A 17,218-nucleotide genomic window follows, 5' to 3' on the forward strand; every position below is an offset into this window, starting at 1 on the left:
TTCAATAACTGGGCCACATCATTGCCTCTGACATCAAATCCAAACACTATGAGTTTGAAAATTATATTTATTGTTTTAAATCTATGAAGAAGAGGATGATGACAACCAGTTCCATTCTCTTGAACCACCTGCACACTAATCATTGACCAGATGGAGTGCTCTCTCCTTACACCAACTCACGTTTTCTCAAAAGGGGGGTCTCACTCTATCACGTGTTTTCTTCTCTTTCATCTTTTCATTCTATTTCAAATTGCTAAAGCAAGAGACAAAATGAAGCAATTTAATCAAGTAATACTCTTTTATATATGCTTCGGCAGCCAAATGGCCAAAGAGTTCTTAATTTCTTATGGGAATAGCTGTAATTGGCTGCATGTTAAGCACTGATAGATTAACTGAACAAAGTGTCTTTTACCAAAATGGAGACAGTGCCATGATTCCATTTCAGGAATATATGTATATATAATTGAAAATTAAAAAGAAAAAAGTACAGCAAAGGTGGACTAGTATAATTCTGCATAAAGGGTGATCTAATAGGGGTTACTTACTCCAGATAGTCATCATAAACCCCATCTTGTTCCATAGCTTCAAATTCAAGTAAAAAACTATGGTCCCCTCCATAACGAGCCAATCAACAACTACTAAAATTTTTACTATATATATTGGGAATTTGGGATACAGGCTTTTTAAGCTTGGATTGGATGCAAGTCAGCTGAACTCAAAAAAGCAAAGTGGATGTCACAAAATATATTGCTGCAAGTACATGTGGGTTGGTCTCAAGAAAATACGGCTATATATGATCATATGCAAAATCTAACGAAAAGCATACCTACACTATACTAAACAACATATAGTTTAGTACTTGTGCTTATAAAGTTTGGTTAAATAATTCATTTCTACCTATGAAAAAGTGTCAAAGTGCAATACTCTGAATGCTTCTTACATTAATTGATTATAGCCATCATGATTTATGGTTGTTTAGCTCACACTTGTTGACATTAATTTATATGCTTCGAGAATCAAGATGCATGCATATATGGCCTAATATTATTTTAGTTCCATTATAGTTTCTAGGGCTAGCTATATATATATATATATATATATATGATGTAGCAGATGGGCAGCTAGCTAGTTCACTAGCTCAGAGTCAGAGTGATATTTGTTTTTTGTTCTCCAAATTATATGAGGAGGACATTCATCAAACAGTAGTTAAACAGTGAATGCGCATGCAATTTCTCAAACGTGAATATGGTAAACTAACAACTGGGCCAACTGGCCCAAAGAAAGTTGGGCCTTGCGTTGTAGAAGCCTTACCAATTGATAGGTATTGTCCCTATCCATGTAAGCCCATCAGGTTCTATAATACAAATCCATTAATCCAGTACCTCTAGTAACATAAAAAGACAATTTTACATGCACCCTCGAATTTGATTAATGCACCCCAGCCTTAATAAATTTTAAATTCACTCACTTTGCTCCCCTTAGGATCAGCCATATAAACGAGTAAATTGAAATAATTAGATGGATTTAATGTGTGATTTAGACTTCTAGACTTTGCATGGGTGCACTGTGATTCATGTGTATATGGATTAGAGAGCAAAATGTGGTTGCAGACAAGTTGGCCAATTTTTAGTTCTCTATGAGTTTGGTGTTAGCTTGAAATACATGATTAACCCATCCATGAGAACTTAAGCTTTTGGAACACAATAGTTGTCTAACATTTGGATTATGGCTTATTTGCACAATTATTTCCTAAAATTATAGTTTCGTCTTACTTTATCTTCTTAAAGTTTATTGTTTTAATTTATCCTCTGAAAGTGTCTCAGGTGTTTCACATAATCCGAAACTGTCAAGTCTGTCAATTCCATCATCAATTTACCCCATGCCACGTAGATGCTACGTTAGCAATTCAAACGGTGAAATGGACGAACTTGACGGTTTCGGATTATGTGAGATAAAAAGAAAACTTACAGATGGTAAATTAGGACAATAAACTTTGAAGGGGTGAAGTGAGACGAAATTATAGTTTCAAGGATACATGTGTAAATAAGACTTTAAATTCTTTTGTCTTTATTGATTTAGATCTCCTCTTAGGCTCTTAGCTACTGTTTAGGTAAAGAAGTTTTGTCATTTGGTATTTGATCTAAATTCTCATTAAATATTTATGTTTGTATTGGAATTAAAGAAATACAATAATTTCAAATGATTGGTTGTATCTACTCATTTTAAATTCAAAACAATTAGATACACAATTCGTTCCAATATCAAATAACTTTATAATTTTTTTTAATCAATTTAAATTAGTCTTATTGTCACAATCTAATTTTTTTAAAAAAGAGATCACTTCAATGAACAAAAATAGAAAATCAATCACAAACTTGAAAGCTTGTATGTCAACCACCAAGCATTTCAATTCAAGATATCTACAATGGAATAGATGCATTCAAAACCCCCCAGCTCAGTCCTCATTGTCCTCCATGTTATGTCAAGGATGGTAACAAACCATAACAGAGAGGGACTCACCTCTTAATATATTATCAAAATAAAGTGAGAAAAGAAAAAGAGAAAATTACTAATTTTTTATGGAAAAGGAAAGAAATCAAAGAATTCAATACAGGCAAAATATGCGTTACAACTTACAAACCAAGGTTTACGAGACAGCATTGCACCCGGGCCCCACATGCTTATCGGTGGGCTAGAGATCCAACTAAAGTTACCAAACTAAAAGTAAACTTCCCCACACAATAATTGCCACAGCACCTCACGTGGCCGCTCCTTATTGGATTGTCACACTGGCAAATGACCCCACCTTAACCCATCCAGTTGTAACAAAACCCACTTGTATAATAAACAAAACGGCGTATTAAAGACTTAAAGTCACAGACAAAGCCCATAAGTGTATATTTAATGGACGTGTCAGCCCTAATGCTATGCCTTTTATAATGAGGAGTTTTTATAAATCCCTATATTTTAATGAATAATGATAGGGTAGATCCAACTAATTCATTATTAGCTTTAACAATTTAATAAATATATAATTTTTTGTTTTACCCTAACGTAAATTGACTAATAAAAAGTTAAAAACGTACTAGTTATTACCAAAAAAAAAAATTCAGCCAACATCATTTCTATACCCAACCATATAACACCATTTTTTTCTAATTAAAAATTTGAATTAATTACAATTATATACCTTAATTATACATCATTTTTCAACTTGGTACCTCAAGTTCAAAAAATTACATTAAGGTACCCGAACTACAAAACTGTGTCAATTAGGTACCTCCGTTAGTATGGTAGTCAAAAAGGCCGTTATCTAATGACGTGACACATCACTAAAAAGCTTCATTTCAATTTAGCACCTCAATTTTACCATGTTTTTCAAGTTCATACCTCAAGTTCAAAAACTTACAAATAAATAAATAAATATTTTTCAATTTTTATCTCAACTTCACCCCAGTTTTTGACTCATCAAATCTCCACCAAAATTATCAATCTTATACTCATTTTGAAGCTATGAATCTCCTTTTTACAACCATATAAAAATTATGCAAAAATGAGTTATGAAACCCGAGATAATTGGTCACAAAGTAAGCTACCTCAAATTGAAAAATGGTGTATAATTGAAGTATATACTTATAATTTATCCTAAAAATTTAAAAAACTACAAATATTATTAAACAAAAGAGCCCATCGTCTCATCACCAGTTGGATGAGGACGATGGAGTCGGCGGAGTCGATGAGGTCGCAGTAGCGAGTGCCCACCAGTTGTCGGAGCTCCTCTTTCTTGGCTTGGATCTGGGTTCGAGTTGAAGTGCCATGCACGGGTCGGCCTGACCCGTTTGACACATCTAAGTATTATCATTCGATTCAAATTATAATATTTGTATAATTGTTAATAAGTTTAATAGCAAATTTTTAAAATTAAAAATTTAGTAAATTAAGACATCGTATTTTGAAACATATGATAATATAGGCCAACTTCTTAAGTTTGTTCAAATTTTTGTCTAAAAGTTTGGTGAGGGCAAGATAGATAATTTACCCTCAAGCCTTAAATGGGTCAAATGTGATTGGACATTACCAAGATTTATCCTTTTTCTCAAAATCTAGGTCAAGAAAAGGAAAAAAAAATTTGTCGAACTAAGAATAAATTGAGATAGATTCACAAAACCTATGTAAGGCTTTGGACATGTATTGTCTATTATGCCGTCATACGAAGGTTGCTTAACATCTTTTGAATAATAATTTAGATTAAACCCTAACAAATTGTCTAAATACTTTATTTAATACTCCCAAAAATTTAATAATTTTACACGAATTATAATTCAAGAGGGCTGCTATTTGCACACCCTTTTTTTTTCTTTTTGCACACCCTTTTGTAAAAAACAAATCAAAAATCAAAGAAAAAGACACACTCACCCCTCACCCAACACACCCCTTACTCTCAGACCCAAAAAAAAAAAAACACACACCCCTCAAAAAAAAAAACACACCCGACCTCCTCCCTCCCCTCCACCAAGCCCCAGCCCCGACCAGCCCACCCCCTTCCCCTCCACCCAGCCCGACCTCCTCCCTCCCCTCCACCAAGCCCCAGCCCCGTCGCACCCTCCCTCCAGCCCCGACCCAGCCCGACCTCCTTCCTCCCCTCCACCAAGCCCCAGCCCCGTCGCACCTTCCCTCCAGCCCCGACCCAGCCCACCTCCTTCCCCTCCACCCAGCCCGACCTCCACCCTCCCCTCCACCCAGCCCTGGCCCTATCACACCCCCTCCCACCCAACCCCGTCGCACCTTCCCTCTAGCCTCGACCCACCCGGCCCACCTCCCTCTAGGTTCGGCGGATATATGCCGAATGGTTTGTGGGTGTTCGGTGGGTGGCTGCCGAAGGAAGGAGAAAACAGAGAGATAAAGGGAGGGAGGGAGGAGAGAAGAGGAGGAGGTTGGGGGTGAGGTCGGGTGCTGCTTGTGGTGGTCGGGTGAGGGAGGGAGGGGGCTGGGTGGGTGGGTCGGGGCTGGAGGGAGGGTGCGACGGGGCTGGGGCTTCGTGGAGGGAGGGCTGCGTGGGTGGGTGTGGTCGGGTGAGGGAGATGAAGGGGGGTGTGTGTGGCTAGGTGTGTGTGTTTTTTTTTGGTCTGTTGATGGGGTGTGCAAAAGAGAAAAAATGGAGTTGGTTTTGGGTGTGAGAAGGGTGAGTGTGTCTTTTCCTTTAATTTTTGATTTGTTTTTTACAAAAGGGTGTGCAAAAAAAAAAAAAAGGGTGTGCAAATAGCAGCCCTCTAATTCAAATGAGTTAATAACATTAGCATGTAGTATTAGTGTATTACTATGATACTATCACACAAATTATTATTATTATTTTTTGGTATGACACAAATTAATTTTTTTGGTTATTAATCTCTTTTGTTTTGAGTGTCACATGCGCCTAATCAAGCAAACGGGCCCCAGACAGACTGTGTCGAGTCCATCCAGAGTCCAGCGCGCCACATTACATACACCGACTGTTTCGTGGGCCCCAGCCCAAAAGGACGAACCTTCTTTTCGTCTCTGTGCGCTGATCCAACGGCTATTCTAACCCTCATCTAAAAGTGGGCCCCATAACAATGGTCGCTCCAGATTCAACCTCTACTTCCCGTTGGAGATCGGGCCTATATATATACACTCTCCATCTCTTTCTCCATCTCTCTCTTTCTTTCTCGATCTCTGTCGGCGACTCTGAGCTATGGATCGAGGGAGCGTCTTCGCATTCGCATTCATCTGCATTGTCGTCGCCGGCGTCGGAGGCCAGGCTCCGGTAGCCGCGCCGACTAAATCTCCGGCGACACCTGCCGCAACCACACCAGCTGCGTCACCAGTTGCTGCTACTCCGCCTTCAAAGCCTAAGTCGCCAGCTCCAGTCGCTTCGCCGAAATCAACTCCACCGGCTTCAACTCCGGTCTCGTCTCCACCGAAGCCGGCGGCGACAACTCCAGCTCCGGCGTCTACTCCTCCAGTAAGCTCACCACCACTGGCTTCGCCTCCAGTCAGCTCTCCACCATCTCCTTCCACCCCGGCGAAGTCTCCGGCCAAATCTCCTCCAGCGGCTGCTCCGACTACTCCATCTCCAACGAGCTCACCTCCGGTGCCTGCGCCGACAACTCCAGCTGATGTTCCGGCTCCGGCTCCGAGCAAGAAGCCGAAACACAAGTCTCCGGCGGCGGCTCCGACACCAGACCTGCTCGGACCACCTGCGCCTCCAGCGGAAGCCCCTGGATTGAGCCCCGATGCTTCGTCGCCTGGTCCTTCAGTGGCCGACGATCAGGTACCTACTTCTTTTTCTTCTTCAAAATTTTGTACGTGGTTCAAGTCTAAAATGCACCGTGGGTGCAATGCGCACCCAGATCTGGAACTTTCAGTTCAAAATCAACCAAGCCATCTAGTCCAGTAGTTTTTATTAGAAAGAGATCGACTTCACTAGTAGTCAATATACTGTTGACTCCGTGAAATTCATACAGATCAGCTGATCTGGGTGGTGGGTTGGTACTACATTAACATACTATAAGGAGAGCAGCATTGCAAGCTTTCTCACGCGCCACTAGTGGTCGCGGGTGAGATTGGCTAAACAATGTTGATTTACTTAATTGCCCCTGAGGAAAATCCGGATCCGGAAATGAATCAAATTTTGGCAGGCAGTGTCAGAGTGTAATTATCACAAGCACCACCCAGTGCTGCGTGATAGAAATAAATAATAGGCTGTCCTTGCTTAAAATACTGATTAAACAATAATGAATTAAAATAATGTTATTTATTGTATTGGGTTCTGAGATTTTGAATCTGTGGATGAAAATGCAGAGTGGAGCAGAGACGATGATGGTCGGATCCATTGCTTTGGGATGGGCTGTGGTGGCTTTGGTATTCTAGAGCCTTGAGGTTGAGGACAATGTTTTGTTGTAATGTTGTCCTTATTATTTTAATCTTTTGTCCCTCTGTTATTACAGACTCTTAGAATTGATATTTATTTACCATTCGTTTCTTTTAATTAAAACTATTATTATTATTATTATTATTTTACTGGCCGGTGCCTGGTGGATTGGTGATTTGGTGCCTTGTACTCGTACTGTATTCTTTTTTGGAACACCTTAATTCACTGCTTTTGTCACCTTTGGGCTTTATTTGGAGACACCTCACTTCTCTTTTCTTTACTTTCGGCTTGTTTGTTACCAATGCTTATTACTTAAGCTTACAATCATCTAAAGCTTCTTCAAGAAAAAGTAATAAAAGTACTTGCAATGAAATCTGATTCTGATTGATGAGAAGGGTTGGTTATGTAATTTGCAATCATTCAAGTTTCTAAACTATGATTCTCTCTAGTCATGTTTGCACTGTCAACATTTATATTTTTTTGATTGTTTTGGTGAGACCAACATTAATGCTTGCATTCTCTCTCTCATAAGTTGGTGGAAATGATACATTATGATCTGCTGGCAACGCCGTTTAAATCTTATGATTAGGTAAAAGGGTAAATGGATTTAGAAGTACTGATGTACCTCTGCACTAATAGAACACGAGTCTTCTCTGTTGTAAATGGATTTTCTCATTTCCATAACGTGATAGGAAAACTCTACAGAATAGCAAATGTACCTTTGTTCTTGCCACTTACAGCAGTGATTTTTCTTAGCCAATAATCTTTGAGAGTTGAAGAATTCAAAAGCTATATATTAGAGTCCATTGCATGGTCTACAATATTTACCAAAATGATGGAGATATTCCATTCAGATGGAAAAGTGTAATTCGTGATGAGAAAGAAAGAATCAATAGCCTCTGAGACTGAGTCATTTGGAAAAGTGCATATAAGGGGTAAAGGCATCATGAATCTATTTCCTTCCATCTGCAAGTCTCTACTTTTATGCATAAAAAGCTAAAATGAGCCGACATCTCCATTTCCAGCAGTGAAAAGCCTTTTCAGTGACAATTCATTCAAGCAGGATTAGGATTCAGGATGTGATAATTAATGTGTGCTGGTTAAACATTGTTACAAAGTGCTTATACCCCACCCAAAATGGGTCACGGCCCACGTGAATATTTTTTGAGTTCAAAAGAGAGCTTGTTGTGTTGTTTTCTAGGTGGATGTCAGCAAATGGAAGTAAAAAGAGAGCCATCAAATATTAACCCAAATTCTCGGCTGAACAACCTTGCTTGAATAAAAGTGACTCATCGAGCTCAACTTAATCTCATTCTCTCTCTTCTACATCTGTTCACTGCTAAATCAATTTATCGACATCTTTCTACTTATTTAGAAAAAATAAATCATTCTTAACCACACACCTGAAAACAAAATTTGAAGGCAAAGAAAATGAACCAATATAAAAGGAAGTTGACAAGGCAATCTCAAGAACAACAATCCCCCTCCCCCCAAAACAATCCAAAAAACTAACAAACAATGTGAAAATTCCCAGCAACCTTTTTGCTTCCAATTCAGTCTCTTAGCTTTTATTTCTCAAAGTTTTCTTTATTTTCATTTGCAAAGCCTTCAAAGCCCTTTTAGTTATATTTTCTTATGTTTATGTAATTTATTTGTATTAAGGGTTTATCAAAGACACCTCTTATTCTTTGAATTTATTTTACTGTTATTTTTCATTAAGCTCTTTTTTAAATTCATGTTGCTCTTTTATATATATTTTGATTGTTCATTTTCAAAGTCTTAGGCGATCTATGCAAGAAAAGAACTTAGATAAGTTTTTCATTTTTGTTCCTATCGCACAATCGTTTTTTAGAAGTTAAATATTTAATTTGGCACATTTAATTTCCTTTTTTTTTTTTCTAATCGGCTATTCCAAACCGATTATTGGCACACCCGCATCCACACCAAAGGTCGGAAGCCTCGCCAACCTACGGCGAGGTGTGTTGTGGTTGATCTCAGCGCCTACTTGGCCGAGGCAATTTTTAGGCCATAACACAAAGAAGAAAACAAAATTATACAATGTGCCAAATAGGTTGGAATTTTTTTGGAATAAATCCATTTTTCAATAACTAATTAGTAATGCGATATATATTGAAAGTCTAGTGATACTTCCAAAATTCTGTTGATTTACAATAATTTTTCGTCAAGTTGTCTTGAGGATAAAAACATGCTGATCAAATTTATATTTTTTGCTTTCTTTACTTTTATTTGTTTTAATTTTAAGGGTTTTTTTTTTTTTAAGTCTAGTATAGAAATTAGACTGATAATTCAGACCACTTGCTATAGGAAATCTCAGTCTGGTCCACTTTAATGAAAACGCGCGACACAGAAATTATTGAGCGCTCAGCAATTGCCACTGTGTGACAGTAGCTATTTGAATTTCAAAAAACACATGTGTTATGCTGTTGTTAATTGCCACTGTTTGACAGTGGCAATTTGCCCATTTTTCCAAAAAAAAAAAAAAAAACCCACCAAGCGTTCGATGCAAAAAACACGAAAAAATCATAACATGAGTTTTATTTTCACAAAGTGGATCTATTTATCATTGCAACTTTTTAGGTGAGTTTGTCTATCATTAAAGGTTGTAAAATGGATTTTAGAGTAATTTACTTTAATTTTAATCGTTTAATATAAATTTAAAGATTTACGAAATTTCACTCACCAAAAAAGTGTTACGAATCAATTTTATCTTTTACTTCTTATTCTTGAATAATAAATGCATGGCTAAGAGTAAAAGTCAAGCATAAACAAATAGAGAAAAAATGATATGGATCAAATCATCTATTAATTTGGACAATAGAAATCAAAGTCTCAAGTTTCCTTGTGTGGTATTATTAATAAGGAAATCTTGAAATTATTTATGAGAAAAAATGTGGAATTTGAAAGTCTAAATATTTTTTTTTTTCGACTTTAATCCGTTTGGCACTGTTTATTAGAAAACGCTTATGCTCAATAGCGCTTTTGCTGAAAGCATATCTACTCAAAAGCACATACAAATTTTTATACAAATTCTAAGTGTGTTTATCACAAAAACCATTTTAAAACGCTTTTATAACTTAGAATCATTTTTGTTTGTTTCTGTTAAACACTATCAAAAGCAGTTTTGACAATTTTAAAAGCATTTCCAAATGGAAAATTTCACCTAAATAATTTTCTCAATAAAAAAACAAAATAAATTATAAGACTTTAAATCCGGTCTTTAAAAATTTCGTTACTTTCTCATTCAAACATATTATTGCTCGGGTTGTAGGGTTGTAGAAAATGTGTGTCAAATCACATTCAATCATAATGTCAAGTTGTTGTATACAACATTAAACATTTGCAGCGAACGGAACACTATCTCAATTTGTTGAGTACTTAGAGTTGTTCTAGTTTTGCATAGAGAAAAACACATCTCTTCAAGCCCAACCAGTATATTAAGAAAAGAAAACCCAAACAAGCACTTCTTTTGAGTTTCCAGCTTAACTTATCAAACACATTGCATTTCAGTGACATGCATCACGCATTACAAGTACTGAATTTCAGTACAACATGGGCATATAGCCCAATTGTGTGAAATTGAAAATTCTATATATGGGTGTGTTTTTTATTTATTTAATTTTCCCATTGTTCCACAACTGATATAGAGAACAGATCACTTGGTGCCCGCTCAGGTGGACACAGGATCTGACTTTTCCGAGGAATATTAATGGATGAACAACTTTTTTATCAAATTATGGATCAACAATTGAGCATGCCATTGACCTATTTATTAGGTTTACCAAAAAATAAAAGAAATTAATTGGTGCTAACCAAAATCTGAAAGCAAAGTTTGTCCTACACATTCAATTTCTCTCCATTATGGGACCATCATATTAAACTCCAATATTTTTCTTCATTTTCTTTACACAGAAGAAGAATATTCGAAGTTGAAACTTCTCAAATATTAAAACAAATAATACTATTAAACCAATTATGAGTGAGCAATTGTACCAAAAAACCAGCTAAACGACTTGACAGGTCTAGTTAGATGTTGTTCTATTTTAAAATTTTGGCTCTAAAACCAACCAAATTGACTTGAACTAGTTTGAAATTCTCTAAACCATGGCAGACCAAACCAAACCTATCTACCTTATTTTAAAAAAAGGTAAACTATTTTTTTGGTTCATATGTTTTGATCCGAAATCACATTTAGTCCATATAGTTTCAATTTTTCTAATTTGATCTTCGTGTTTTATGTTGTTTGCAATCTTTAGACTATTTTAACAAAACTCAAAATTTCAATTTAGGGATAAATTATCATTTGTTTTCAAGAAATATTTTGTTGTGAGGGATTGAAAGACCATCTTATGGGCTTTCTAAAACTAGTTTTAATTTTTAATTTTTCGTATTTGTATTTACTTGCTAAAAAAATTAAGACTTGTAAAATTTGTAGGTTTGAAAATTGAATCGAAGACTATATACATGATTTTCAGTCATTCACAAATAAAACTTGCAAGTTTAAACAAATTATTAGTTTCGATTTATGAAAACTTTCATATTAGATGCATAATGTTCTAAGATTGCAAAAACCATAAAACATAAAGATCAAATTAAAAAATCGAAGCCACAAGGACTAAATGTGTTTTCAGATGAAAACACAGGGATCAAAAATGACGTGTTACTTACTTATGGTAGGAGCATATGCTTGCAGCTTGCTGTGGTGCTCTCCAGATTGAATCTTCAGCCTTGTAACCTTGAGATCCTAAACTTCTCCTATTTAGTCTTTCCTCTTTCATCTGCTTGTCGCTGCCTTTGTCAATAGTGTTCCATCTCACTCACTTTCTCTTACATCTCAGGTTTCTCTGCCTCTCTTTCCTTCATTGGAGATCGTTGTGCCTCTCCTCTCTTACTCTTCCAGATCGATGTGCACCAAAACCGACTAAACCCAAACCGATTTCTTGATTACATTAATCTTTGTATCTTACCTCTTTATGTCATATCTCGATTATACAATTTTATGAAGGATAGTAGTAGGTTAAAGATTATGAATTTTTAGAGAGAAATGATTGTAAGAAAACAAGGGTGAAAACATGATGTGGATGGGGTGAGTATTTTGAGAGTGTACAACATACTTTCTTTCTAAAAGGTGGATTCATAATTCCATTCTAGAGAATTATCGAATAAAAAAATAAAGTAAAAATATTATGACACAAATCCAATATAGTACGTGTCAAACAAGAATTATTTGATTATGACATGACATATTAAGGTTTTCTTATATAGAAAATGTGTGTCTTAACTCATTATTTAATCAAATAGAGTTGTGAACTTGTGATTTATTAGTATTCAACGAACTTATATAAATAACCACACAATTCAATTGTCGGCACATTTTCTGTATTTTATTCTTGGACAAATCTAATACATTCCTACGCGACAAATATATGAGCTGATGTGAGCACTTGTGCAGTTGTGCTTATCTTTTGGACATGTGGCTCTGTTTTCTGAAAAGGCCAATTCACTCCGTACACACTTCACTCTGCACACATTTTACACGTCATACTTAGCATTTAGGAAGCTTCCCATCTCTGCATTCACACTGTCACACTCACTATTTCAGTGAGGAATGCGAAGAAAAAGAGGAGGAGGAGGAGGAGCCATTCCCATGGGTATCTCCAGCTTAGAAGCTCGGTATCTATCTCTGCTTCTGCTGCCACTGCTTTTGTAGTCTTTGCTGTTACCAATTGCTGGGTAGTTTGGGAAAGTTCAAGTGCTGCTGGTAGCAATTGCTTAGTAGCTAGTTTAGCAAATAACTGATAAATCCTTAGACGTAATCTGTGAATTTTAGGAGATGATAACTTGAATACTTGGAAATATGTCTGTCTTGGTGGATACCCAGATGGCCCATTTCACATTTTTTTTCTTATCCCTGATCGGTGATGTTGTTGTTGATAAGTTTTGGTGGCCAACAATTAATTGTTTTATTATGGTTGTGATCAACCAAATTTCAGTGCTATGTAATGCAAAAGATGGTGGAACTCTAGAACTGAGTAACTCGTACTAAAACAGTCAGGGATGACATGAAAGCTTTGGTCATTGTTTTAGTGCATGAGCTCCTCTGTTTGTTATATTTTTCTGTAAGGGTTTTGTCACTTTGGTATAATTTATTATTTTCAATTTTTTATTGACTTTTAGGTATCTTGATTCTTGCAAAAAGCATGAGGTGCAACCCAATTCAGCAGTTCTGTCATGGTTTACTCAGGTCTTCAGTCTTCTTAAGTTTAAAATTTGTACTCGCTTTGATCTGTTCTCTTTTTAATCATATTAAATTGATAGTGTAAAAACAATTCATTTTTACTAGATATTAACCTTCTATTTTTTTTTAATATTTGTTAAGGCAAAAATTCAAAATTCCCACAATGAGAAGTGTGGCATAGCAATTTCGTTAGACGAGCTGAAGGATGCCGATATTGTGCCACTAACCAATGCACTTGTGTCAAGTGACTCGCCTGATATTGATGCAGTTGACATACATATGGAATGCCATGGTGTCGTCGGAAATGAATATGTTATGGCTCTGATACACGCAGTCAATCCAAAGCTTCAAGTTGTCGATCTCCAGGATTTGTCATTAGAAGAGGAATTTCTGCGGTCTGTATTAGCAATTCCCATTGCATGGATTTTGCAAATAATTCATTTGTCGTGTATTTTTCACATAGTGAACACTGTTAAGTGGATAGGATACACAATGAACTTCTTTATAAAATTGGTTTATGTTCATTTCTAGAATTACTTTTGCCACTTACATCATTGTGAATTTTGATTCCATGTGTTGATGAAGTGCACATATTTGTGTAGGAAATAACTTATTGCAATTGTAGTACTGTGTATCTTATGTAAATAAATATTTGTGACTCATTCTATTGATTTGGATTATCTCCAGGGATCTCTGCCAGGGTTGCTTGGATTTCCAAGTCCTCAACTTGAGGTCTATTCATATCCAGAAACTCAACATGGTTGGAAAATTTTTGCGGCTACACACCCTTAATCTGGATTTTTGTACTTCACTCACGAGTTTGCAGAAGGACTGTTTTTCTTGCATGCCAAATCTGATGCGTCTCTCAATGTGTGAGACAAGAATTTCTAATCTCTTGACAACCACTGGTGCTCTATCGAAACTTCCTTCTTTGGTGGAACTACGGTTCCAAAGTTGTTTGTGTTGCAAGGACACTGGACAATGCCCTGATTTACAAAGACAACACAAATTGCAGAGTGAGGTAAGAAAACATCTTGATGGTATGCTTTATTTAAAAAATATATATACATAAAAATTTGATTTGTTAGTGATGGATTTATTAGTTTATTTAACAGTTCTTTTGGCATATTGTAGGTTCAAGAAAAAGACAAGTTCATTGTGAGTGTGTGTAAGCAAGACTTGAAGAATGCGGCTATTACATTAAAGAACCATATAATTCATCACCCGTCACCCATATGCTTTGAGAAACATTACCGGGAGTACATGATGTCTTCTCTGCCTGGTTTGGAAGTCTTAGATAACTTTCCTATTAGAGAGACGGACAGGGAATTGGCTAAGATGACCTCTGCAAAATACTATGAATACTTACCTTATAAGAGACGGCACAAAGAAAGTGTTGTCAGTGTTTTGCATAAACGCGAAATGGGAACAAATGGTACATACTGCCAAAAACCATTCAAGCCAAAACAGCTATATCCTTATCGAAATGGCCAGAATTTTTTCTTAAGGTCCCTTTGTGCTGCCAAACTTGGGTCTTCGATGTGGCCACTCTTACATCCACTTTCTAACTTTAGCCACATATTTAAGGCAGAAAATAAGAAACTTCGTCCAAGGCAGTTTGAGTATCATCCATCAAACCCCAGTCTCATGGTCTTTGGAACCCTGGATGGTGAAGTAGTTGTTATCAACCATGAAAATGGGAAAATTGTTGGTTATATTCCATCCATAGGAGCAATGAGCAGTGTCTTGGGGCTTTGTTGGCTCAAGAAGTATCCATCCAAGGTATGTGATTCCTTGTATGCATTAGTACTTAGTCTATGTTTCTTGAGTTAGTCAAAGCATTATGAATTGTAATTCATATGGCATTTGCATTGTCTAGTATTATAATGCAGAACTTATAATATGTTGATTGTTACACTAAAATAATGCATAGGGCTGTGGATTTTATGTATGAAGAGTTCAAAATGTCTCCCTAATTTAAGATCTAATATGATATATATTGATATTTCTTTTAACAAAAGAATGCTGTGTAGAGTTTTTAGTTTATTGAACTTTAGGGATACTGTTAATATGTATTACCTGGACATGATCAAGTCCTCTGACATGCTTAATCCTGGAAGATTATGAAATGTGAAACCAAACAGTTCTCTGTGGTCTACTGAAGTGTTTGGTTGGTCAGCTCATGTAGTGCACACACACACACACACATATATGTATATACATACTCTAGTATAGGCCATCAAAAAACTTAGGGCTGCAAATGCTTTTCACTTATTCAAATGCAGAAAGCAATTGTACTCCCCTTGTTAATGTGGCATTTTCTTACCCTTTCTTTTTTCCCATTTGTCTTGAACAAGTAGCTTGTTGCTGGTTCAGATAATGGTTCCTTGAAGTTGTTCGACATCAATGGTATGTCACCAGAAGTTGCAGACTCCTGTTGCAGCTCTAGTGTTGCAACTTTTGATGATTTTGAGCAATTGACTTCTCTTCATGTAAATTCAACTGATGACCAGCTTCTTGTTTGTGGGTACTCAAAAGGCCTTGCTCTGTATGACATGGGTAGTGGAAGGCGTTTAAAATTGTTCACTAATATTCACCAAGAACCGATCAATGTTGCCAAATTTGCACACCATTCCCCTTATATGTTTGCTACCTCATCATTTGACCGTGATGTGAAGATGTGGGATTTGAGGCAGAACCCAATGCGGCCTTGCTATACAGCTTCAAGCTCAAGAGGAAACGTGATGGCTTGCTTTTCTCCTGATGACCATTATTTGCTTGTTTCTGCTGTTGACAATGAGGTACAACTATTACAGTAATATGCACTCTAGTCTAGTGTTGTAGACAGTAGATAAACTGAGATGCTTAATGCCATTTCGGTTTCATGTTCCTTATTAGAAGGGTCTGATTGTATGAGTATGTATAATTAATCATAAATTTACAATCCTACTTGATCTAATTTTTACTTATATGACCCTGAGGTAGGAATCTGATGGTTAAAATTGCTACTCATGCTCTGGGTTTTCCTTTTTAGTTTTGCTCCAAAGAATTATGGTGTTTTTCAGTTTTGAAGTTGGAGGCTAACATTAATGGGCTGTCACTTGCCAGGTTAAGCAACTTTTGGCGGTAGATGGGAGGCTCCACATGAATTTTGAGATAGCTTCCACAGGAAGTTCTCATAATTATACGCGTTCGTATTACATGAATGGAAGGGACTATCTTATCAGTGGCAGTTGTGATGAGGATGTAGTTCGCATCTGCTGTGCTCAAACTGGAAAGCGACTCAGGGATGTTTATTTGGAGGTAAATCATTGGATGAGAATTGTGTTTTTCACTAGCAAAGTGTCTACTTATGCTCACCACTGCTCCATTTCAGGATAGGGAGTTGGGAACTTCATTATTTGTGCAGTCCTTAAGGGGTGATCCTTTCAGGGTAAGTTGTGCAAATATGATGCATGGTTACTTCTACATTGTGCTTCCTTGGTTGTGTATGATTTTCTTCATAAGGGTTTAGTAAATATATACTGTTAAGAGAATATCCACTGATGGAAAAATTGCTACTGTTTTTTTTGTGTTCAATTGGGAGGAAACAGCATTTTCACATGAGCATATTAACAACCTCTAAGCGTCCAAGCTCTAAGTGGGAGATTATCAAGGTAACTTTATTATGAACCCATCATTTGTGTTGTTTAAGGTTTAACAGGGGTTGGCTAAATTCTGTTAGAATTTCTGCAGGTCAATTTACTTGCATCAAGTCACAATGCCGAAGAATATTCTAATGCCCAATGTTTTCACCCTTCCTGCTGTCTAGGAGGTTGATATATATATATATATATATATGCTTAGTATGTTATGTGGATATACAAGCAAAAATGTGCGTGAATGTATGTGTGTGTGTGTGTGTGTGTGTGTGTGTATCTGTGTAATTCTGGATATAGCATTGTACAATCCAGAGCCTTTTGAAATGTCAATGAAATATGTTACTTTGAATAGGAACTAGACAAATGGAACACAACATCAACAGTACCAAATTATTCATTTGTCATTGATTGTCTTGCCCAAGTTCAGTG

The 17,218-nt window shown here is 36.6% G+C and overlaps 2 protein-coding genes across 2 annotated transcripts; both read left to right on the forward strand.

The window, feature by feature from the left end:
* The first annotated feature begins 5,682 nt into the window (after positions 1 to 5,682).
* AGP18 (arabinogalactan protein 18) lies at positions 5,683 to 7,129 on the forward strand. Its single transcript, XM_086244492.1, has 2 exons — positions 5,683 to 6,292; positions 6,823 to 7,129. The coding sequence occupies exons 1-2, from the start codon at positions 5,714 to 5,716 to the stop codon at positions 6,889 to 6,891; spliced, it is 648 nt and encodes a 215-aa protein (XP_086100618.1). The 5' UTR covers positions 5,683 to 5,713; the 3' UTR covers positions 6,892 to 7,129.
* A 5,263-nt stretch (positions 7,130 to 12,392) lies between these two features.
* Positions 12,393 to 17,210, forward strand: LOC147284356 (protein DWD HYPERSENSITIVE TO UV-B 1-like). The gene is made up of 10 exons (XM_086244691.1): positions 12,393 to 12,583; positions 13,088 to 13,154; positions 13,290 to 13,543; positions 13,836 to 14,169; positions 14,283 to 14,930; positions 15,509 to 15,949; positions 16,257 to 16,451; positions 16,525 to 16,581; positions 16,742 to 16,804; positions 16,884 to 17,210. The coding sequence occupies exons 1-10, from the start codon at positions 12,519 to 12,521 to the stop codon at positions 16,965 to 16,967; spliced, it is 2,208 nt and encodes a 735-aa protein (XP_086100817.1). The 5' UTR covers positions 12,393 to 12,518; the 3' UTR covers positions 16,968 to 17,210.
* The last annotated feature ends 8 nt before the right edge of the window (positions 17,211 to 17,218 follow it).

Source organism: Dryas octopetala, chromosome 5 (assembly GCF_963921425.1).
Source record: "Dryas octopetala chromosome 5, drDryOcto1.1, whole genome shotgun sequence".
In the NCBI taxonomy this organism is placed as follows: domain Eukaryota; kingdom Viridiplantae; phylum Streptophyta; class Magnoliopsida; order Rosales; family Rosaceae; genus Dryas; species Dryas octopetala.

Bases quoted from the DNA above. Each gene is read 5' to 3' on its own strand.
- AGP18 (XM_086244492.1), top strand. From the start codon at position 5,714: ATGGATCGAGGGAGCGTCTTCGCATTCGCATTCATCTGCATTGTCGTC. The intron at 6,293-6,822 runs GTACCTACTTCT...ATGAAAATGCAG, and splicing joins CTTCAGTGGCCGACGATCAG to AGTGGAGCAGAGACGATGAT.
- LOC147284356 (XM_086244691.1), top strand. From the start codon at position 12,519: ATGCGAAGAAAAAGAGGAGGAGGAGGAGGAGCCATTCCCATGGGTATC. The intron at 13,544-13,835 runs GTCTGTATTAGC...GATTATCTCCAG, and splicing joins TTAGAAGAGGAATTTCTGCG to GGATCTCTGCCAGGGTTGCT. The intron at 15,950-16,256 runs GTACAACTATTA...GTCACTTGCCAG, and splicing joins TTTCTGCTGTTGACAATGAG to GTTAAGCAACTTTTGGCGGT.